Here is a 24,407-nt window from a genome sequence, read left to right on the forward strand (position 1 = left end):
TTTGCTTCCATCTGTATGCCTTATTCTATCTTTGTTTTTTTTTGGTAAAAGAGGCAGGTAGAGATGCACAATCAACCAGCTGCCGATTGTTTTCAGAGGATATTCATCTCAACCCTGTAATAGGATACTGGACAATCATGCTTTAATTAATGCTACACACAAGAATTCACTTGTAAGGGGCACTGGCAATAACTGGGAGAATACTCTTTATGCACAGTGGCCACAATTATATTATTTAATAGATCAAAAATACATTAAAAGCGGTTATATTGTGAAATATTATTACAATTTAAAATAATATGCTATGTTTTATATTATAAAATATTATAATATATTATATTATAATAATATGTTTTCTATTTAAATAGTTTAATTTGAAATTTATTTCTGTGATGGCAAAGATGAACTTTCAGCATCCATTACTCCAGGCTTCAGCGTCACATGATAATTCAGAAATCGATCTAATATGCTGATTGATTCTCAAGAAACATTTCTTATTTGTATTGTTGAAAACATAATATTTTCGTTTTCAAAATTAAATCTCCGCTGCTGTATTTTGCATTCATTTACATAAATTTAAAATATGCAATTGCAAATTACCTGATGAGTAGTGTCACACTGCAGATACATTTGTGAGCACTCGGTCTCATGACAGCACTGGTTTTCAGAGCTCATCAAAGATACTGTACAGTACGTCATGCAATAACAATGGATGGACAAAAATTATGAGAAAATATAAACAATATCTTCATTTGTGTTCCAAAGATGAATGGTCATATTATGGATTTAGAATGACATGGTTAATCTTGTAATCTTAATTTATTGTGTAGATCTCTCAGCTTCATTTATCAAACTTTACCATGTTTAAATTCAATTCACCAAATTTCCAACAAAACTGCAGATAATATGAGAAAAGTCTGCAGATTCCATCTGGGTCTATCAAACATCTTTAAGACAGATGCCATCACATATATTTAAAGTGAAATAACCTGTGACAGAAATCAAAAGACACAAAAGGAAGAGTACTGTTATTACAGCAATGAAAACATTGAGATGGACCTCACACACTCTAGACTGTTATCTCATTGTGTTTCACTGGACTTCTTGCCACTTCCTGTGTGTCCCAGTGCAGTCATTCTTCTTTGAAGAATTGCAAGTTGCGACCCTCTTGGTCTCAGCCTCCTGGGCCCTCAGAGTCCCAACACTTCACAAACATCTTTTGATTTAGAATCAGAAGTTAGATTTGAAAGGAGACCCCGATAGAAGCTCCGTTCTCAGCTGGTTCATAAGGGCCGAGTTGAAGAGAAGTTTATTAGCCATTTCTCTAGCAGGTCAGAAGTCCTTTAGTAAGGACGTCACCCAAAGAGGGACAGTGAGAAAGGAACCATGTGAAGAATCCCACCATCTGTGCTACACGCTGACCGAGTGGACATGTCTTGACATGTATAATCAGGTGTGTTGGAAGTGTCCAGCCTAAAATGTCTTTTGTGTTATGTGAAATATATATATATATAGGATAAAAAAAAAAAAAAACCTAGACTACAATAGTGACTAAGAATAGTGTTAAGCTCAAAATGGACAAAAAGAACAATGAAAATGACCTGTGTGCTATTTTTTTTTATTCTTTTGGAGCCATAAAATAGATTTTTTGTGAGAGGTTATTCACTGCAGATCTTCCATTCTGTGATAGCACTATGTGCTTCAATTCAAAACACTGAAAAGTGCATTAGCCATGAGACATAAGGGAGCCAATGATGTTTGGCATCACTGACCTGTTGAACCTTATGCTGTGTCATGTTTCAAAGTGTACAAGCACAAATGACATTTGAAAGCAGTGGAGGGAAAAATTATAAGCAAATAATGATGGTCTGTTTCTCACAAAGTTATCGTATCATCAGAGATGCAATGTAACAAAATATGGATGATTTTTATGGTGCAAAAAAAATTTTTTTTTGTACTGTATTATAACGAGAGAAAAAACATCTTTTGTGTTCAGAAGAAAGAAGTATTGAATGGCAGGATGGTAAATAGATGATGACAGAATTTACATTTTAGGATGAATTATCCCTTGTGAAAAATTGTATTAAAAGTGTACTTAACATTTTAAAAGTATATTTTACTTTGCAGATATTATATTAATGAAATAAAAGGCCATTAAAGAAAGTACACTTTCATGACTGTTTCTGAACTTTTCAAAAAAGTGATCTTATTAATAATGCCAAATTAAAAGTTTAACTTTTAAGTGCAAATCATTGTTTTAATCATCTTTTGTCATTCTTTAAGTAAATGTGCTGACTAACATACTAAACCACAAATAAAGTACTTGATTGTAATTTGAACTGAAGTGTGTTTTCAACATAGTATTGATTAATTTTAAGTATCAATATTAAGTTCATATATTTTAAATATACTAAACCCTAACATACAGGTTTTAATAGAAATGGATTTAAAGTATATGCTTGTCAGTACATTTTATATTTCAAAGAAAATGGATGTGATTATGAAAATAAAAGTCCAACTTAAGTGGGTCAAAAAAGATCTTTAGAATTCAGCTTATTGAAACTATTAGAAGTGTAAACGTTAATACATTTTTATTTAGAGTCCAAAAACCATTAATTCAGTTCATACTTAAGTATATTATTTTATGTGCTAGTATGTTAAAAGCATATTTTACATACCTGGAGATTTTCATTACTTATTATCATTTTGTTTTTTGCTATAGCAATCAACTTAAACATACAGAGCTAAAGTCCTTCTTAGAGCCTTCTGCTCTTCCATTGATTTTCTATAATCTTTCTCTGACAAGAGACCTACTGTACACAATCATACATTCCTCACAAGCCTGTCCTGTCTCTAATAGCACAGGTGGCCCAGAGAGGGTTTTTATACACTAATACACGGCCAAATGAACACTCACTAGTGTTCTGCACGAGCTTCAGGAGGTGACTGCGGGTGTGTTTGTGTGTGTGTGTGTGTGTGTGTGTGGTGCAGGAATGCAGGGAGTGAGGCAGAGAAGCACGGAGTCACATCCTGGATGATCTGAGTGTGCAGGGAGGGTGGGGGGGGGGGGGGGGTAATGTCATCAGAGCAGAAAGAAAGCACGAGAGGAGGGGTATAAATGTTATAAAAACAGTAGTCTCCATCAGTACACTGCAATCCAGCTACAAAAAGCAAACACAGCATCCAGTGACAGGAAATCACCCTTGCTCTCTTCAAAAGACAGAGGCAGAGAGTGGATGCAAGACACAAGCTGGCTGGTATTTTTCCATCACTTTAAACAATATTGGCCCACCGATGTAGCTTATATTTCAGCTTGGAACAAAGCCAGATGTATTTTCAGCTTCTGCAGTAGAAATAGAAAGCAAGCTTACTCATGTCAGTGTGTAGTGGTGAGCTTAAACTGTCTGGGGAAAAAAAAGAAAATGTCACTTCCTCTATAAAGTCTTAGGCAGTGTAATTGTATGTTTATGGTTTTGAGTCATTGGTGAGTATTAATACATCTCGGCTGCTTATACGCTGAAACACTGGATTGTTAAAGATAGATTGTCTATGTACAGTATATAGACTTTCATAAGTGCTTGACACACTTTAATAGAGCACACATTTAATTGCATGGTGGGAGACAGCAAATGCACACACTTACTGCAAATTGCAGCTGGATTGTCAACACACACGGAAAGTGCTTTCAATGATGTGTCCACATCCTCTCCAACACTGTCAGCTGTTATCCAACAAAGTAATGACAAGCTGTGACTTCATAGCCAAATTACAGACAGGCTTTCAAAGAATAACAGCATACAATCTCCATGGCCATCTCCAGTACACAAAAGGTGACTAAAATGACAGACATACTATATTATAGTAGTTCATCATTTTCTGTCTGAATTTAATAATTTTACATAACCTAATGTTAATCTAAACCCATATGATTCCATTCTTCTGTGGAACACAAAAAGATTTTTTGAAAAATGTGTAGGCAGCTCTTTTCCCCAATGACCAGGGGCTGCTCAATATACATACATATATATATATAGAGAGAGAGAGAGAGAGAGAGAGTTTGTGACTCACACAATAGTACAGAGCCTCACATATGACACTGTGGCTGTGAATGAAAAATTCCATCCCATGATTATTAATTCTCTCATTTCATTTAAATCGTATAATCAATAGTATAACTTTAGAAATTGTGTAACAGTGTAAAGATTCTGCCTAACATCTCGTTTGTAGTACAGAAGATCATGCATGTTTGTATTCCTTGAGCATCTAAAGCTTAGCTGCATCTGTGTTCTCTTTGCCTTTATTTACATGGGACTAGGCTGGAAAAGGACAATAAATACAGGTGGTGAAAAAAGCTGAGAATAAATCAGAGCTGAGAGGAGACACAAATAAACTATGGCTGACAAGGTCAGAGCTCCTCAAATAGTCAACCGCTGTCTGTCTGACCTCTTTAGACACAACAGAGCTCCACCTCAGCAGTAACCACCCTCAGACCGCCACTGGGTCATGAGGAGTACAGTAAAAGTGGGTTAAACTATAAATGACTCTTGGGTGATGGAAGACACGTAGGAAGACATATTATTAGAGAACACCACTTCTGGCATCGTTTGATGTATGTTGACAATGTTAGAGCTCTGCACTGAGAAAAGCAGCTGGAGAGGAAGTACAGTGTTTTCAGGCATTGTTGCTATGATATTTCTGGATCAAAGTGAATGATCTGATTGTGCACCATAGGAAAGAAAACACACAAATGAGTTCACTTTAACATCTCCTAGACAGCTAAGAAGCTAAATGGAGGGCAAATGGACATTTTTATGTCTTTATGCCTTTAGATAGTTCTCCATAATAGTTTTATAAAAGATCTCAACAACATCTCAAACAGTTCTCAGATTTGCCAAGATAGCCAAAGACTTCAATGAAAGATTTTTTAGTATGAGCTCAAATATTTCCAAAAAAGGCCAAATTAACTGGATTATGCGATCAACCTAATGTATCTGTGCAATTGTATGGATTCATTTTGTTTCTCCTAAGGACTTGTTAAAGACAAAGAGAAAAAAACTGCGATGTAAATGATACCCAGAACATTTTGCCTCGTGAGCTACACTCTTAAAATTAAAGGTGCTTTATTGGTATCTATGGTTCTATGGAGAACCTTTAACATCCATTGAAACATTCTATTGCAAAGATTCTTTATAACAATTCATAAAAAAATCTTCATATTATTAAAATGTTCTTTTCACAAAGAAAAATAATAGTTCTTTTGAGAAATGTCCACTGAAAGTTTCTTTGGAGAACCCACATTTGAGAAAACCCTCTTTTTGAACCTCGTGTGCTTGCGATTGTCATGAACTTCCGTTTATTCACCACCAGAGGTCATAATCCACAACACAGACTCTACACAGTGCACCCTGGACTACATTTCCCATACTCCATTGCACCAATCACATTCACCTGATAACTATCACACACAGCTGCAACCAATTACACACACACAGCGCAATCATCAGACATGCTTTATAAGCATTGGACTTCCTCGTCTTAGTTTCTTGTTTTTATAGTCTTGTCTTAGTTTCTTGCTTTCATAGTCTTGTTTCGGTTTATAGTTGTCATAGTCTTGTTTCGGTTTATAGTTGTCATAGTATAGTCTTTTCCTTGCCCTGCCTTCTTTCTCGTGTTTTGACCCATTTGCTCTGATTATCCCTCTTGTCTACCCCTCTGGATATTGTTACCGCATCGAAGACCCACGCTTGCCCTAGGATAATTGTTGTGTCTTGCCCTCTATATACCTGTTTGCCAGTGTTTGACCAATGCCTGTTATGACCACTTCTCTGTCTAATAAAAGCTTGCACATGGATCTGCACGTCTCACGACTCGTCAGCCCCATTACAGCGATAACCTCTTAGGAAATATAGTTTTCATGAGAAACAGCACTGTAAGGACATCTGGGTGCTTGTTTCCTAGAATATCTATCCTACAAGGACCGAGCCAGGTGTAAGTGTGGGTGTGAGACAGAGGGAGAGGGACAGACTGAGAGAACTAGAGGAAAAAGGCCCCCACTTCCCCTGTTCTCTTCCTTAATTCCTGTAGGATTCCGCCGCACATTTCTCTGTATCCTCAAGTCATTCTTCATCTCTGAACCAACCCATCCTGGATAGGCCGAGGCCCCAGCAGTGCTGTTTTTGTTTGTCTGAGAGGATGAGAAAGTTGCAGAAAGGCGTATGAAGGGTGGCGGAGTGCAGGCTTAGCGGATTCCTCTCTTTAAAAGGAATGGCTGACCCCCTGTTTTCATTCTTTATTGTCTCAATCCTGAACAAACAGCTCTAAGGCTGTCTTTTTGTTAGCATTTTTCTAAATAAAATGCAGCTGACCTAAATACAGATACTTCAAAGAAAGTTTGAAAAAGTCTACAGTGGGGAAAAAAGATTTTGGGAACTGATTTTAGGAAAAAAGGAGAACATTTTTATTATATTTGTTCCTTTCCAGTGAAAGGATTGTCCACATTCAACAGATCAAACTTTAACTAACTTACTAACTTTTACATTTAAAAAATACATACATACAAAAATACATTTAAAATTGTGAAAAGGCATTGTACTAGAATAAACATTAATATCAAACAGTTTCAAAAGCATAAAGTCCCTCTCGAAAGTATTCATACCCCTTCATTTTTTTCACGTATTATGTTACTGCCTTGTTAAACTGCTTTATATTACTTTTTTCCACATCAATCTACACAAAAAAAAAACGGTCACAACTTTGTACATTTATTTTAAAATAAATAAATAAATGAAACAAGTATTACATTTATGCATTTAGCAGACACTTTTATCCAAAGCAATTTACAGTGCATTCAGGCTATACAATTTTTTATCAGTATGTGTGTTCCTTGGGAATTGAACCCATGACCTTTTGTACTGCTAACGCAATGCACTACCACTGAACCACAGGAGCATTGCATTGCAAACTAAATATTTAGCTGAAGCAACTTTTCATCACGTCTTTTTTGTTTGATTGAACAAGCTTTGCTCATCAGCATTTGATTTTAGCCTTTTTTTTTATTTTATTTTTTTTAGATTTTATAATTGCCTAAAAACATGAAATGGAAATCCTGGTCACTTTTTCATGATTGCTGTTATTATTAAGAATAAACTATTATAATAACATGTTTGTAACTATTATTAAAATGTTCGGATATGTAAAATTTGCCAATATACAGCATTTGGGTTAATAATTTATAGCTAAATGATCTTGTGACCCCCATATCTTTTGTAAAACAAAAAATAAAATGTTTATTCTTATATTTTTAAATCCAATTTGTTTTAATATTTTTCATTATATTTGTTAAAGTTATATTTTCAATTTAACTTTTTTTAAAAGAAAGGTGCCTATTTTATTTATTTATTTATTATTTAAAATTTAAAGCTGTCTTGAATTTTTGCAGTTTTTCCAGTTGTACCTGGTTTATGTTTATGTATGTATGTGTCATACCCCTGGGCTCACTGTGTTGCCTTTTCCCTCCACATGTGTTCCATGTCCCCGTTAATTAGTTATTCCATGCACCTGTGTTTCCCCAATTATCCTTTGTTAAAAGCCCCACTCCTTTCAGTTTGTTTTGTTTGTTGGTCCTTGAATGTCTATCCCTTTTGGATGATTAAAGAGTCTCTTTGTGTGAAATCACCATGTCTCCTCATCTCCTCGTTCTGTGACAGTATTTATGCATTTTATTTTAATCTGTACATGATATCTGGCGCCATTTGAAGCCTGTATCTGGACATTTGAAGTGAGGAGGATAATAAGTAAATAAGAAGTAGATTGATATGTAACCAATATCTAGAAGAAAATCCAATTTCTAGCTATCAGTATTGGCCAAAATTTAGATATTGGTTTGTCTCTAACAATTTACCAGAGATTCATCCACCTACAGCATTAGGTCCACTAAAAGCGTAATTTAGTCAGTCCAGAAATCAAATGACACTCCTCTCTGTTAAAATTAACTAATATAAGTGCTTTAATAAAAATACAGACAACAAATAGCCTCCAGAATGCTTTCCCCATAGGACAATGGCAACCATCAATATTCTGTCATTAGAGCTCCAGAAGCCAGCAACAGAAAATATAACTCCATCAGGCACATCCTTTCATAATCAATGACTAGCGTACACTTTCAAGTGCATAGTCAATCCTCAATGCACAATAGACTGGACAGAATGGGACGCTAAATATAGCACAAACAGAACCTTCAATTCAAAACAGCACGTGGAGGTGAAACAAGTCGCCAATTGTGCCTTTTATAAACAGTGATTTGGGTGGATGATTCATTGGTGCTGCACACAAACATGTGCTGCGTGTGAGTCTGTATGCTCATTAAGTTTCCATCATTCACACTAACTGTGTCCAGCACTACATTATTAAGAGTCCTCCATGATCAATTCGTTTCTCGGTGGCTGACAATTTAATGTGGCCTACGTGCAGCATAGCCTTCACATGCACTGACAAGTCCTCAGGGCCCTGTAGTGTCAGAAAAAAAACCTCTAGAGGCACATAACATTAAGGCTGTGCGAAATACGAGTTTATGAGAGAGCATTTCTCTGGTTATTTAAATTAGAATTAGAATCACTGTAACCTTGGTGACCGCACGGGCCATAAGCATACAGATATGTGCCTGCTTTTCCATGGGATATTTCTAGTTGCATGTTCCTGACACATTTCTGCTCTGCAGGAACCACATACTGATAACTATGAGTTCATAAATCTGCATATGTGATATTTTGACAGGTTTAACATGAAGCAATACACACGCATGGTTTTAAGCTCATGTTAAGCCTTAATCTACTATCTGCAGCTATGGGGCACTTTAGGGAGCAACTCGTCAAGAGGACATCCCATGTTAATTAGCATACTGTTTGACCACTGACATCAGGACAGATAACTAATTCCTATAGCATGACCCAAGTCTGACATTCTTCCTTCACTTCATTTTCCCTATTATACCCTGGTCCACTTTCTTTTTCCTTGACTGTTCTATCTATCTTCCCTGTAAAGACTATAAAACATAGATTATTGGAGTACATATCACAATAAAATATTATATTAGGTTGTTTTTTTACTTTTTCTTTTCTGTTTGTTACTTCCCATCTATTTACCTGTTAAATAGAAATTATATTTTGTATTAAAAAAAACGCTATTTTAAGCACATTCTCCCCCACAATTCCCATTCGATTAAAAATAATTTAGAATTTAATATATAATAATTAAATATAATAAACCCTTTTTCAGTTAGTAAACATTGTGACTTTTTTATGGTCAGAGCTTAAGTGGAGGCAGAAAGATTAGCTAGCTAGCAGGTTTTGTTTGCTTGTTTTTAACAATTACTGGAGAACATATGATTTTATCTGAATATGTTATGTCACTCACTGTCTGGGACCGTGATTGTTATTTGAATAAAAAATGTTAACTTTAATGCAAGGAACCAGACTGGCCGACTTGTACACATTCACTCAATGGATAGATGATCTGTCAGGAGTGCCTGACACACCTACCAAACCAAGCATGTAAAGTACATAGAAACTTATAACATTAACATATAAATCTTTAGATCCCTATACCTATTTACTAACAGTGGCAATTGTAAGCAAATGCAATTACTTGAACACACACCTGACACATAACTTGGGCCTTCACTGATTCCTCTGTCTATAATTGCACTTATGGCAACTGTTGAAAGTGAGACAACACAAACGGTTTCCTTTTATGTTTAGCATCTGGGCATTAGTTAACTAGTTCCCCAGATTCTGATTAGATGGAAATGCATGAGAGATCTTTAGACTTATAACCAAACCATACTCCATACAAGCAAAATACGAGGTTTATTTAACCTTAACAGATATTAAGTGTGTGCTGCAAATGCAAATTGTTTTGCCTTTAACCACAGCTGTCTGACAATGACAGCAGGTATTTCAAATGGGAGCCTGTACTGCATTGATTCTGACACTCAACAACACAACATGATGACATTTTGCTCCTAATGTAGCCGTCTCTCTGCTGAATTGTAGTGGTCATCCCATTGTTTTGCCTCTAGCTGTGACATAATTGTGACATCGGCACTAAAGGGGTCTACTGTACATGCCACATAAATATTATATAATCTTACTATTACTAATACTAGTAATAATAATAATAACATACACTGTAAAAAAAATAAAAATTGGTTATTTTCTGCCTGTACTGTACATTATCCATACAGACAAAACACCTTTATATTATTACAGCACAATGTACTCTATTTTTTTATATATATTTTAATTATATTATATATATATATATATATATATATATATATATATATATATGTATTATATATAATATTATAATATAAAATTACAATATTTACTATATATATAAAACGTTAAATATTTTTTTAAATGACAGTAATGAGAAAAGAATATGTGCCTAATTTTCATGAAAATAATACCGAAAGTAAAAATGTATTATATCTATCGTCTGTCCTTTCATATGAGAGTTGGCCATATGTCAGACATTGGCCGTACAGATTCCAAACAAGACAAATGAGAACAATAAAGCAGCCAGTTTCTTGACACCTCATTTAAACTGTGCAGGACAAGAGGGCTGTACGTGTTTGACATTCGATACTCAGCTCTGAACTGATAATGCCTCTTTTAATGAGGCTCATGCCCAATCAAATGGGAGCCAAACTAAATGAATGTTTTCTCAACCTTCGCACACTATCAGTGAGTTTTGCAGTTGCTCTCTTCATTACATTAACATGATCTTTCCAGCTGCCAAATAGCCAACACAGTGATTTGACTGAGGTCAGTACATTATTATTAACATTCATTTGTGGGAAATAGCTTGTGGAGGGAGGCTATGGATGATTGTAATGTGAATGGATGGGGGGAGTGAAATTTAAAAAGCTTTGAGGAAGGGCAGGATGGAGCAGTATGCGTGCGTGTGTGTGTGTGTGTGTGTGTGTGTGTATGAGACTGTTCTTAGGTGACAACGCTGTCCATCATAGTGTGTGTGTTAGTGGGTAATTAGTTGCTCTCTCGCTCTCACAGCTGATGTCTCTTATGACATAGTGGACCAGTAGCCCTCCTTGACCTTTTCCTCAGCCAATATTAAGCTCAATTTGGAAGCATGTGTTCTTGAACTAACCTTTTCCCAGGTCTGCAATGTGAGAAGAGGCCTGTGGCCATTGCTGTTCTCATCAACACAATTTCCCACCCTCTTCTCTGCACTGGAAAATGTGAAAATGGATAAATGCATGGTCGTTCAGTGACCAGTGAATGAGAAAACTCCTGAACTCAGATGGCATTATTCAGAAATAAGGAATAATTTATATATATTTTGAATAAAGAAAATAATGTGTTTAGCATTATTATACATAATAATGATTATAGTATTTCCCTCCAAATGCACCATAATGCATCCAGATATTTCCCATTTCGCTTGTAAAAAATTTTTTCAAAAAAAAAACAAAAACTACTGCACAAACATACACGTGTGCTTGTATGTATATATATATATGTGTGTGTGTGTGTCTGTGTATATATATATATATATATATATATATATATATACATACACATATATATATATACATACACACATATATATATATATATATATATATATATATATATATATATATATATATATATATATATATATATATATATGATATAAATTTATAATCTTTATTTATAATAAATCATAATACCAATTAAAATGTCATTAATTTTCATGACAATATAAGTTATATATATAATATATAAGTTTAGCCTATTCTTTGTGGTCAGTAAGAAATGCTTAAATTCCCATAAATGCTAAGAAATTTGTATTTTTAAACAGAAAGGATGCATTAAAATGAAATGACAATAAAGACATTTATCATGTTACAAAAGATTCCATTTTTCAAATATATGTTCATATATTTTCTATTCATCAAAGAATCAAGATTTTTTTTTTAGCATTGTTTCCACAAAATATTTAAGAAGCAAGAAACTGTTTTCAACATGCATAATAATACGAATTGTTTCTTTTAATGCATTAATTCAGCATATTACAATGATTTCTGAAGGATCATGTGAATCTGAAGACTGGAGTAATGGCTGTTGAAAATTTAGCTTTGCCATCAAACGAATACATTAAATTTTAAAATATATTAGAGGTTCATTAAATTGTAATAATATTCTACAACATTACTATGTTTGATCAAATAATTGTAGCCTTGTTGAGCAAAAAAAAAAAAAAAACTACTTTAAAAAAAAATCTATTGTAGTACATATATAGTACATAAAAATTGTAGTACATATATTTATTTATTTTGGATTTGCCAGTAAATTTTACCTTTTCTTTGACCGATTTTGAGATTTAACAAAGTGTAGAATCTTAAGAAAGTCGGTTTCATTTGAGTAGATGGTGGTTAGAGCAAAAAGTCCACTGTTAGTCACTTAATTAAGGAGTGTAGCCATATTTTCAGAAGTGAGGGGCGGGGCAAGTGCTTCAAATGTGTTAATAATTTTAATGCATTATTTTTCTCCATAATTAATCTCATTAACACGTTAAATTAGCCTACCAGCCCTAATACATATATATATATATATATATATATATATATATATATATATATACTTGAATGTTTTATATTTATATATAAAGCATTACAATATAATATCAAACATTATTTATTTGTTATTTATTCCTGTGATCAAAGTTGAATTTCCAGCATCATTACTCCAGTCTTCAGTGTCACATCCTTCAGAAATCATTCTAAAATGCTGATTTGCTGATTATCAATATTTAAAACAGATGAGTACATTTTTTTCAGTAGTCTTTGTTGAATAGAAGGATCCAAAGATCAGCATTTATGTAAAATAAAAAGCTTTTGCAACATTATATGTCAGTATAGTGTTTTTTTTTTGGAAAATAAATTATAGAAATAAATTATAACAAATAATAATGATTTGTTTATATACTACAAACACTTTATCAGATAAGGCAGAATAGTTTCTATACTGTAAAAAAATGCTATGTCAATTAGCACTGCATTGTTCGAATACTTCATTTATCACCTGCTGGAGATGACTTGAAAAACCATATATTGTCGCAATCGTATGTATAATGTCTTCGCGTTTCTAAAAGTTTGTTTTTCTGTAAAAACAACTGTTATCATACAGTGATAGCTGGACGCTTTTGTCCATATTAGGAATTTCCTGGTATGACTTTCTGCACTAGAGCGCCCTCCAGCTTCGAGTATGAACGAAACACACACTGCAGGAGTGTTTAGTGCTCTGTGATGTCCAGCTCGCCTTCTGGGTCTGAATAAAATATCATGTCATGCACAGACTATCCCATCTCTTCGAGTTTAAATCTATATTTATTCACACCAACTTGGGTGGGGAGGTGTAATCTTTCAAGCTACCATATTTTTCGGACTATAGACGGTTTCATCGGGCGTACGCGCCTGGCCCTAAGTTAACTTCCGGTCTGTGTTGTGTATATCGGTCTGGCTGCGGTGCCTTCTACAAACGCAGTTAAAGTCAAGGTGTTGTGTACACTGAAGTTGGGCTCAGGTGGTTGTGCTGTGGGATGTGTTTCCCATGCATTTATTTATTTTTGGAGACTCGCCACGATTTTAAAACTGATCGATTTTCAAAAAGGCTTCGTTGAGTAAACATGAGTAACGTTACGTACTGCACGTTTAATAATAATAATTCCTTACATTTATGTTTAAATATCAAAACGAGGCACGGGTGTTTTTATATACTATTTCTGAAGGAAGACTTGCATGTTATATGCCTGATAACGCAGCGTTTGTGAGCGTAGCTCTGCTCTGTTTACAGCTGTTACTGGGGAAACCTCTATTTCTCACGCTTTATGCATCTCCTGCTCAGAAACAATTAATTTGCATTTTCATTAAGTCCACCTGATTTACGCAGCAAACATATTTAGTTTGTTATCAAAAACAATATCTACTCTAGAGGGACTTGGCTGTTGTTATTGATTCTATTTGGAAGTCTACCGGAAGTTAAGTTAGGCTGCGCAGTAACGTTTGTTTATGTTGTTGCCATTGAAACCGTCTATAAGTCGCACCTAAGTGTAAGTTGCATCAGTCCAAAAATACGTCATGCCGAGGAAAAAAAACATATATAAGTCGCACTGGACTATAAGTCGCATTTATTTAGAACCAAGAACCAAGAGAAAACATTACCATCTACAGCCGTGAGAGGGCGCTCTATTCTGCTCAGTGGTAGGCTACAGGAGCACTGAGCAGCATAGAGTGCCCTCTCGCGGCTGGAGATGGTAATGTTTTCTCTTGGTTCATGTCAAATTAATTTTGATAAATAAGTCGCACCTGACTATAAGTCGCAGGACCAGCCAAACTATGAAAAAAAGTATGACTTATAGTCCGGAAAATTCGGTATTTAATGGCACTCAGCGGATGTTGCATGCATCAGTCCAAAATTAAGTGAAATACAAAGTGCCTCTCCTTAATATAAAAAGTGTCTCACATGGCTCTTTTCTTACAAAAAATTTAGTAAGAAAAATATCTATATTCAAAACTTAATAATCAATTTAATCTAGCTTGTGCACACTGTTGTACACGGAAGCAGCTCCAGACAGATGATGTGCGAGACACTTTTTATTAAGGTTTTTTTTTATTAAGATTTATTTAGGCATCCCCATTGAGCACACAGGAAAAAAAGACATCATATTATAGCCAGAAGCCTAATTATTTTCAAAACTGAACTCCACAACTATTCGTTTAAGCATCTTATTGGATTCTGGCCTGGATTCTGGATTATTTTACCCTCCAGACAGCTGAGAGGTTAGAATATAATTGAAACTGCTGAATAGAATCTTTGCAAGCCAGTGGGCAAAAGATGAATAAGCACTAGGGCTGTCAAAATTGCTCAAAAATGACGTTCGAATATTCCCTTTAAAAAACACACGAATATTCGAACTATTCGAACATCTGGTAGCGCATGTTGTCAATGACGCGCATTACGTCAATAACAGGACAAAATAATACAAAGAGACATAACTACTTGTATAGGTAGTCTATTTAAGTTTAAACATATATGACAACGTATTACCTACACAAAAACAAGGAAATCAACTAATAGCCAAGACTGCAGACCTCAAGCTCTGAGCACTGTATTTAGCATTTACTGTGTCCAGTATTTAGCCAAAGATGATGAAAGCGGGAGGAAAAAAGAACACATGAACGCCTTTTTCTTCATTTTGTTTACCAGCTGAGGCTAATATGAACAGGAAGCGTGTTAGCACTAATCTTCCTCTCACACATGACAATGGTGGAGCCCTGAAGCAAACATTATTTGCTTCTGGGAACATAAACACTGGCTGATACAACCCATGTGACAAAAATATCAATTTGACTTCTAGGTCATTCAGTGTTAGGTAGTGTACAAATGAAATATTATGTGGTACTTATTGGAAATGGCATGACTAAAATCTTGTTTCATTTAACTCTTAATTTAGTGACGCAAGACTAACCTCAGTATTTATTATTATTTGGGCAAAAAAATAAAAAAAGGCTTAAAATGTTTCTTGTGACAGTACTGAAACCACAAGATGCCCTCGACTGATAGAAGATCTTTAACAAGCTCAACTTACATAATAGCATTCCCGTTTGTGAGGACAATTTGTGAACCAAGATTTTCCAGTGTAGTGATCCTACAATGTTTATAACTCAGCTAGTAGCCCCAAGAAATTGTTTACTCTTTTTAAAGTTAGTTCTTTGATAAATATACTTTAATTATACATTAAATATACTATAGTTTTGTAACTATATTAAAGTTTTGTAGGGATGGGCAGTATGACTGTATATTTTTTCTCCACGGGATAAATTTTCAGAATTTGGTATACTGTTTATTTGACAGTCTGCAAATATATCTGCATAGTACTACTTAAAATTTGACCTAATGTGATAAAGAAACATGCATGAATGAGAATATAAAGACTGGGAACATGATTGACGTAAAATTGAGTTATTAAATGCAATGTGCAATGTGACTGGCAAACAGCCGAGGCACACATCAACAAAAGTGTCTCAGACAGCATGCAATCAAAGATGTTCATGACGTTTAATAAAGTTATTAAGTGCAATAAGCAGTGGAAAAGCACTTAATGCAGCACTTATGCCCTGACACCTGAAGTGTGAACACAGACAGCGTGCGATCACGAATTCAGATCTTTTACAAGTCTTATTTCGCTTGGGCAAATGCATACACAATTATGTCAAAATGCTCGTCTTGTGGCGTATTTATGTAAACAGTCGGTTATGTGTTAAATAAACAGTTGGGTGAAAATCAGATGTCTTTCAGCATATTAGATCCATGCAGTAAGTCTTAAAGTGACAGCAGCCTAATTAACCTGCTGCTGTCTGTGGCATTAATGTTAATCAAAGAACAAAATAAATAATTATTCACTGTTTTTGACTGAATCACTTTTGTATCTTTAATAAGAATAAATTAATATTTGATTCATAAAGTGTTTTAGTTATACACTTCATTTTCTGTAGTATTTCTTAGTACATCTTAAAAAACCTACTGTAGCTCAAAAACTTTAATACTTTTGTTTTTATGTTTGAAATTTGCTTCTCGGTTCCTATTTTTAATAACAAAAAATAGCTATATCGAGAGATGTATCGTTATCGTGAAATAAAAGGTATCATACAGTACCTTAAGTTTTTTTTTCTGTTGTTATGTCAGATGTGTATCGAATTGTATGTATGCACGCATGCATGTATTTTTGTACCAGGAGCACCTTAAAAAAAAAAAACACACATTCCTTGTGTGTTTGCGCACACCTGGCGAATAAAGCTAATTCTGATTCTGAAACAAGATTTTGATCATATCGCCCACCCCTAATGCTTTGTAACTTATTTTTGTAATATTTTTATCAAACATTTGTCAGTATATTAATGTTTATATACACCATAGTTATCATTGATCAAAATACAGTAAAATCACTAATATTGTGAATCCTTAATTCAATTTTACATTTTCAATTATAATGTAATTAAAATGTAATTTATTCCTGTGATGGAAAAGCTAAATTTTCAGCATAATTATTCCAGTCTTCAGTCTCATATGATCCTTCAGAAATCATTCTAATATGAAGATTTTGGTGCTCCAGATTTCTTATTACCAATGTTGAAAACAGTTGTGCTGCATCATATTTAAACTGTGATACATTTTTGTCTTTGATGACTAGAAAGTTCAAAAGAACAGCATTTATTGGAAACAGATGTTTTTTGTAACAATGCAAAAGGCTATACTGTCACTTTAGAAAAATTACGTTTATAAAATTAGCTTTTAATTTTTAATGATGGCTGGTGACAAATAATTCAAATTGGCAAAAATAAATATTTGACTCTTTACATAAGGAAAGATATTTATGATCATGCAGTACAGCACCATCTGTAATTATTTCTCATCAAAATAAGTAAATGTATTTTATGAAACTCACACCTTAAAAGCCCTTCAATTATGTAATACAAAATTATAATTTGACATACTGTCATTTCCTCACCCAAATCAACTTTAGCATTAAATATCAAAAAATCCTCTCAAATCTCCACAGTGACACATTCCTAAAACATACGTAAAGCTCAAAAAAGTGAATCAGACCATGAAAAGAACACTAACATTTAGGCATTTAAATTATCACTAATTTTTTATTTTTTATTTATTCATTAAATAACAAAAAAATCCTAATTAAAAAAAGATGCTGTGACCGCAGTCTAGTCAAGAGAGAATCAGAGGTACAGAGAACATGTGTGTATACTTTGAAGTAAAAGAAAAAGTAGACAAAATACATTTTCTTTTCTGCTAAATTATTAAAGTAGAAATTTAGGGGGGCTTTTGTCTTTTTTACTGAGAGGAAATTGGAAAAACTGGATTCTAACTTGGGCTGCCCACACAGGGGACTTATTTTATGACGTACGGGATAAGCATGTTAAAACAGTATACAGACTTATACACTTTCCGTTTCCAGTTATTTGTGTAGTACTGTTTGGTGACCCTAGTGGTGCAGAAATTACACCCTTTCGCTTTTAAAGACGTCATTTCCTTTCACTCTACATTCCTTTAGCAATGTTGTTTTTAAACAATCATTCTAATAAAATTTGCCTGAAAGACGAGAGAGAGGGACAGGGTGAGAGAGCGGGTCAGGGCCTGTGCTCCTTACCGGATAGCCCTCTGTTTTCTTCTGGCACCACTTCAGTAAAGCGTTCCTCTTAGATCCACCATACTCCCGGGCCAGGGCAGACAGAGGGTCTGTTCTTTCCACACTAGCATCAGGGAACACACATACACACATACGTCACTAACACTGCATCTGTACATGTGTGTGAGATCTCAAGGGGTTTGTGACTAGATCTGAGATTCATTTAGACTGTGTGACATGTATTCATAACATTATGTTAGTTCCTAAATGCAATTATAGCATTGGAAGAGCCAAATGTATTTGCGTACAACTGTGCCAAGGCAAACTCCGAAAATCTGCACAAAAAATACAGAATTTTGGATAAATAATGACAGATTATGTGTGACTTTGATGGGTTAAGTGTTTAGCCTCTGCTAAAATCCCCACACACATGTGAGAGTACATCAGTATATCAGGAACGTCGCTCTGAGAGAGACACAGCATGAAAGCTCATCAGATTGTCTTGTGTGTTCATGGGAAGATTAGATGTCAGAACACTGTATGCGTCATTGTTTTATCACCTTTCACAATGATTTCTGTAAGAGTTTGAAACAAATAAAAGATATATATATTTTCTAATGCATAATATAATATTTAATGCCATTAAGGGATTACATTACTATTTTGTGAAAGTGATTAATAAGTTTATTCAGCAAGAACACATTAAATTGGTCAAAAATCAAATGAGTGAAATTATATTGATACAAAAGCTTTCTGTTTCAAATAAATCATGTTCTTTTGACATGAAATTAAAGAATCCTGAACAAAAAGTATCATGGTCTCTACAAAAATATTAAGCAGCACAACTGTTTTCAACATTGATAATGATGATAAAGTTTTTTTTTTTTTTTGAGCTGCAAGTCAGCATATAAGAAAGATTTCTGAAGGATCATGTGACTACAGACTGGAGTAATGATGCTGCTGGAAATGTAGCTTTGAGCATCACAGGAATAAATTACATTTTGAAATATACTGAAATAGAAAACAGTTCTTTTAAATAGTAATATTATTACACAATATTTTAACTGTATGTTTGACCAATTAATGCAGCCTTGGTGAGCAAAAGCTATATACATATATATATGTATGTATGTTTGTATGTTCCTGTAGCTCAATTGGTAGAGCATTGCGCTATCAAGCGCAAGGTTGGGGGTTTGATTCCCCGGGAACACATGATAGGTAAATATTGATAGCCTTTTATTGATAGCTTTGTATAAAAGCGTCTGCTAAATTTAATATAATATATATTAAAGAAATCTTAAAATAAGATTTTAAAAATGAAACTTTTGAATGGAGTGTGGATAAAGGCAATTCTTTAATTCTTAATAATAATTAAAAATACAGCAAATAGTGTTTGTGCTCTTTCTGTATGAAATGTAAAAATTGTTAAAAAAAATTGTACATTTAAAAAAGGTGAAAAGTTTAAATAATATGTTACAGGACCATGACAACTTTATATATTCATGTACTTTTTAAACTAAAATATTAGAAAATCTTAAAAATAAAAAAAAATCCATGAACACATTACTTCTCAACAATGTTTTTGAAGCAGGGCAAAGAAATGTAATAACTAACGTTCTCTACTAATACCTTTATTATTTAGTTTGTGCCAATTATGATTCTGTTCAAAGAGTGAATCACCAAAGAGACTTGCGTAACTCGAGGCATTGTTTCTAAGCATGACAGTCATCTTATCAGCCTATGTCTCAACTTCATTCACATATTTTTAGCTGAGGAAGGTAGCTGTGTGTCTTTCTGTTGTTTTAGTGCCTCTAGTGAGGACGACATTCACTGCATCTGTGTTTTTGAAGCTCACTTGAGTTTGCTGTTGGCTCTGTTGTAAGTAAAAGATGATGGATGGCCATTGAAGTGAGCTGGAGTTTTAATCACAGACTCGAGGGATGGACTCTTCCTCATAAGAGACGAGGGCTTCAGTTCGTCACATGACCCTGAGAAAGACGGAACCACATACACACAGGGGAAATTTAATATTGTGTCCCATTATTGCCACATTTCTGGGGAATATCCTCTCTAAGGACATAATAAAATCCACAAAGAGAAGTCTAATGACATTATTTATTTAAATTTATAACTGAAACTATGCATGACAAAGCAAACCACCTTCTGAAGAAACAGTACACCAAAATAATACATGACTTATGACCAAAATAATAAGGTTTGGGCTCAGTACGAGTATTAAAAAAAATATATTATTCTGCAAGGATGCATTAAATTGATGGAAAAGAGACAGTAAAAAACATTTCAAATAAATGTTGTTCTTTTCAGGTTCATCACAAAAAAAAAAGAAAAGAAATCCTAATCAGCCGAACCGCTTTCAGCTGTGATATTGATAAGACATGTTTCATGAGCAGTAAATCAGAATATTAGAATGATTTCTGAAGGATCATGTGATGTGACACTAAAGACTGGAGTAGTGACTTCTTTAATTGTAATAATAATTTATACTATTACTGTTTTTACAGTGTTTAGATCTAATAAATGCAGCCTTGGTGAAACTTAAAAGAGATTGAAAACATTGAAACATTGAAAATATTTTACTAAACCTAAACATTTGAATTCTAAATATTACTATTACAATTATTATTATTATTATTATTATTATTTTTATTGGAAAAGAGTTGGTGGAAGTCAATTGCGTAAAAACAAGTGTGAAGATCATATTTTAAAGCACAAATATTTGCGATCACAACTATTAACACAATTTCAAAATTTCTGTGGTAAGAAACAACATCACAGACGCAGTTTAACTTGTCCTTTAAATGTAGATGTTTGTAATGTAATGTCTTCAGTATGGATGTTTAAGGATAACTGAAGTGTTGTTAGAAGGACACTCCTCAATTTCATGTCACTATGAAGTACCTTTGTGGGGGAAATCTCCAAAGGCGATTTTTCTCTCAAGGGTCTTTGACAGTGGCTTGATTCCAGAGTGTCTCTAGAAACATAAAACATGTCAGTGACAGCATGGTTCATGCTCTAGTATAAATATGTGGTGTATTGTCAGATCTGTTGTACCTGAATGGGTGAGACAGCAACAGCAGGGGCTGTACGGACTGGTATGCCACTCAGGGGGCTTCTGGGAGATGTATGCATCTGTACTGAACTGCCGGGTCCATCTAGAAAAATACAGTGGAACACTTTAAAAAATGGCCATAGAAAATGTTATTTAAAAAAAAAAATTCTTAATGGATAGTTCACCTAAAAATAACAAAAATCTTTATTTTCCCTCCCTCATGTCATTCCAAACCTATACGACGTTTGCAACACAAAATAAGGTATTTTTAAGAATGCTGGTAACTTAATACGCCTCGAGACACCATGGTTTACAGTGAATTTAGAACTGCTGAGGTGTGTTGATAGACACAAAGTGTGTGGAGACTAAAACCAAATTAACTGTTTCAAATTCACTGTAAACCATGGCTTTACAGGGCTTACTGCTTTCCTAAAATGTGCTTATTCCAGCCAATAAGTCAAAATCTTCAACAAAATCTGACATTTTGATAACAGTGGTGTAGTAATACTGATGTTTTAAAGGGTTAGTTCACCCCAGAATGGAAATTCTGTTATTAATTACTCACCCTCATGTCATTCCAAACCCGTAAGACCTTCATTCATCTTCGGAACACAAATTAAGACATTTTTGAATAAATTGGAGAGCTATCTGACCCTCCATAGACAGCAACGCAACTAAAATGTTCCCAGGTCCAGAAACCTAGTAAATACATTGGTAAAACAATGCATGTGACATCAGTGGCTCAACTTCAGTTTTGCGATGCTACGAGAATACTTTTTTGTGCAAAGAAAACAAAAATAACATAATTTACTCAACCATTCTTCACACCTGAGTCACATCTTCCACCATTCTTGAGAGTACCCAAGAACGTATTGGATGTAATCAATAAGGAAAAATCCAGAGGAAGCATGCATTTGCATTTTATTACTCTCTAAAAAGGCAGAAGACGTAGGAGAATGGTTGAGTAAATTGTTATTTTTGTTTTCTTTGCACAAAAAGAGTATTCTCGTAGCATCGCAAAACACGACATGAGGGTGAGTAATTAATGACATAATTATCATTTTGGAGTGAACTAAGCACTTAAGGTGTATGTTTCTGGAGTAATTTACACCTGCTTTGAGAGTGGCTAAACCAATCATAATCAAGGACTGGAACTATCAGTTTTATAACAGTTTTGGTGACCAATGACTTACATTGTATGGAGAGAAAAAAAAAACTCAAAATATCTTTTTTGGTTTCACAGAAGAAAGTTAGTCATATGCTTCTAAAAATTATATTAGGGTGAGTAAATGAAGACAGATTTTCAATATTTTGGGTGAATTAAGACTTGAAGGTCATTTACACAGGAAGTATGATATAATACATAAGTCGAGAGGATAAGGCATAATATCATAGTATACATCCAATATAGTTTTTTTACTGGGCCATCCTTGAAAAACACAAACCCAAATTAATCTGTAACCAAAATTTGCCACTCAAACTCTTAAGGTCATATAAAGTATTGGCTTCTGAAATGTTGTCAGTAAGCTCAAAATGAGTTGTTTTTGCAGTTTAGCTGGTCTTTGGAGCTGGGAAGAAAGTTTGGAGTTTCATTTTATAGTACAATAAACTCTTTTATTTCTAAAGTTTTGTCACAATACAACCCATTTAAGGTAAAGAAATGGTTCATGAGAATACCTTATGGGGACAGTTACGGTATATTTTGATGAAGCTAGAATGGCTGTCTGATAGTGCCACATTAGAGTTTTGGTACTCTGCAGAACATTTTATATAAATGGCCAGCTTTACGAAAGGTTATTAATAATGGGATTCTTTGTCTTATTATTCTAAGAACATTAAACTACCTCTCCTATCTAACATGACATTTTTTTGTGATTAATGAGTAGACGTCCTGCTGTATCACCACCCTAACTTACAGAAGTATCAGTCCAACATAGAGACAGGCGGGAATGATTTGAGAGGTCTGGCTGCTGTAATGAAAGCCAGACTTTCCTGCTGCTATGTTACTGATAGATTGTGATGGTAGACAGGAGATGTTTGGAGAGAATTACATCATTAGCTCAGATTAAAGTACCGCTTCTGTTAGCATCTGTTTCACCATGATAGGACCATGATCTAAAGATTTAATCACTGCCTAAATATTTTGTCAGCAGTCATTTTACGATCCGAGACATTTTACTCTTTAATGTCTCAGATCTTAAAATGAATGTTACATGGAAGAGAAAATATGTGAAAAAGGGAAAGAACAAGAGTAAGAATGAGGGAAGACTGAGCAGAAAAGCTGCAAGAAAGGTCATGTCCTCACTCGGCACAGCTGTGTCAAAAGATTTGATGAGAGATTTGACCATGGCTCCGTGTTCTGAGGACATGCTGCTTCCACTCCCAGTGCCATTGGTTAGGTAACCACCAGTTGCATTCTGGGAAACGGTCATTCGGCTCCAGTGAGGACTGCCATCTGTGTCAGAGAGACTAACGTCTTCGGTCCATGACCTATCAATTACAGAACACATATACAGATATAGAGAGGCCACAGGGGTGTGAGTGTGAAGGATAAACTATTTTACATGCTTTACAGTTAAAATAAATCTCAATAAATAAATAGACATAAAATACAGACATAATTATAAGATTTGTGTTGTATTCTTATGATTTTACATAAATAAAAAAAGTAGATTGATATAATACATGCTTATTAATGAAATACTATTAAATAATAATAATTAATTGTAATATCAAATCATAACAATATGGCATTCAGTACTAATGAATTAGTTAACCTCACAAAATCAAGTTTGGGTCACATCTCATCCCAATAATCAAAAGAGAAAAAAGAGCAATTAAAGGACTTAGGACTACAATTTTTTCAGTCTTTTTTTTTTTTTTTTGTTACAGTTAAGCACATTTCCTCCTTAAAAATTCTTATGATCATAATGTGTGATTGTGGCATGTGTAGCATTCTCGATTCTAACTGAGAAAAACAATTACTGTTATTTTTTATTTTATAAAAATGCAGCAATAAAATGTCTTTATTAAAATGCAATATTTTATCAAAATACTGCAATAGAACACAATGCAACAAACTAAAAGCAGGACAAATAATTTGTAAATAGTTTTTTCCACATTGTAG

The 24,407-nt window shown here is 34.1% G+C and overlaps 2 protein-coding genes across 6 annotated transcripts in view; one reads left to right on the forward strand and one right to left on the reverse strand.

Annotated features, from left to right (window-relative positions):
- The window catches only part of LOC132136647 (zinc finger SWIM domain-containing protein 7), a 68,076-nt gene extending 63,191 nt beyond the window's left edge, over positions 1 to 4,885 (forward strand). The window contains exon 6 of the mRNA XM_059547257.1: positions 4,452 to 4,885. Coding sequence (XP_059403240.1) covers positions 4,452 to 4,541 — 90 coding nt within the window. The 3' untranslated portion in view covers positions 4,542 to 4,885. The remainder of the gene's footprint in view (positions 1 to 4,451) is intronic.
- LOC132136591 (cytospin-B-like) overlaps positions 1 to 24,407 on the reverse strand; it is a 137,104-nt gene that overhangs the window by 20,471 nt on the left and 92,226 nt on the right. For all 5 annotated transcript variants that reach the window (XM_059547251.1, XM_059547255.1, XM_059547253.1 and 2 more), the window contains exons 8-12: positions 23,586 to 23,770; positions 21,283 to 21,383; positions 21,130 to 21,202; positions 20,066 to 20,198; positions 18,232 to 18,334 (exon numbers count right to left, since the gene is read on the reverse strand). In XM_059547251.1, coding sequence (XP_059403234.1) covers positions 18,232 to 18,334; positions 20,066 to 20,198; positions 21,130 to 21,202; positions 21,283 to 21,383; positions 23,586 to 23,770 — 595 coding nt within the window. The remainder of the gene's footprint in view (positions 1 to 18,231; positions 18,335 to 20,065; positions 20,199 to 21,129; positions 21,203 to 21,282; positions 21,384 to 23,585; positions 23,771 to 24,407) is intronic.

The sequence above is a fragment of the Carassius carassius genome, chromosome 4 (genome assembly GCF_963082965.1).
Source record: "Carassius carassius chromosome 4, fCarCar2.1, whole genome shotgun sequence".
NCBI lineage: Eukaryota > Metazoa > Chordata > Actinopteri > Cypriniformes > Cyprinidae > Carassius > Carassius carassius.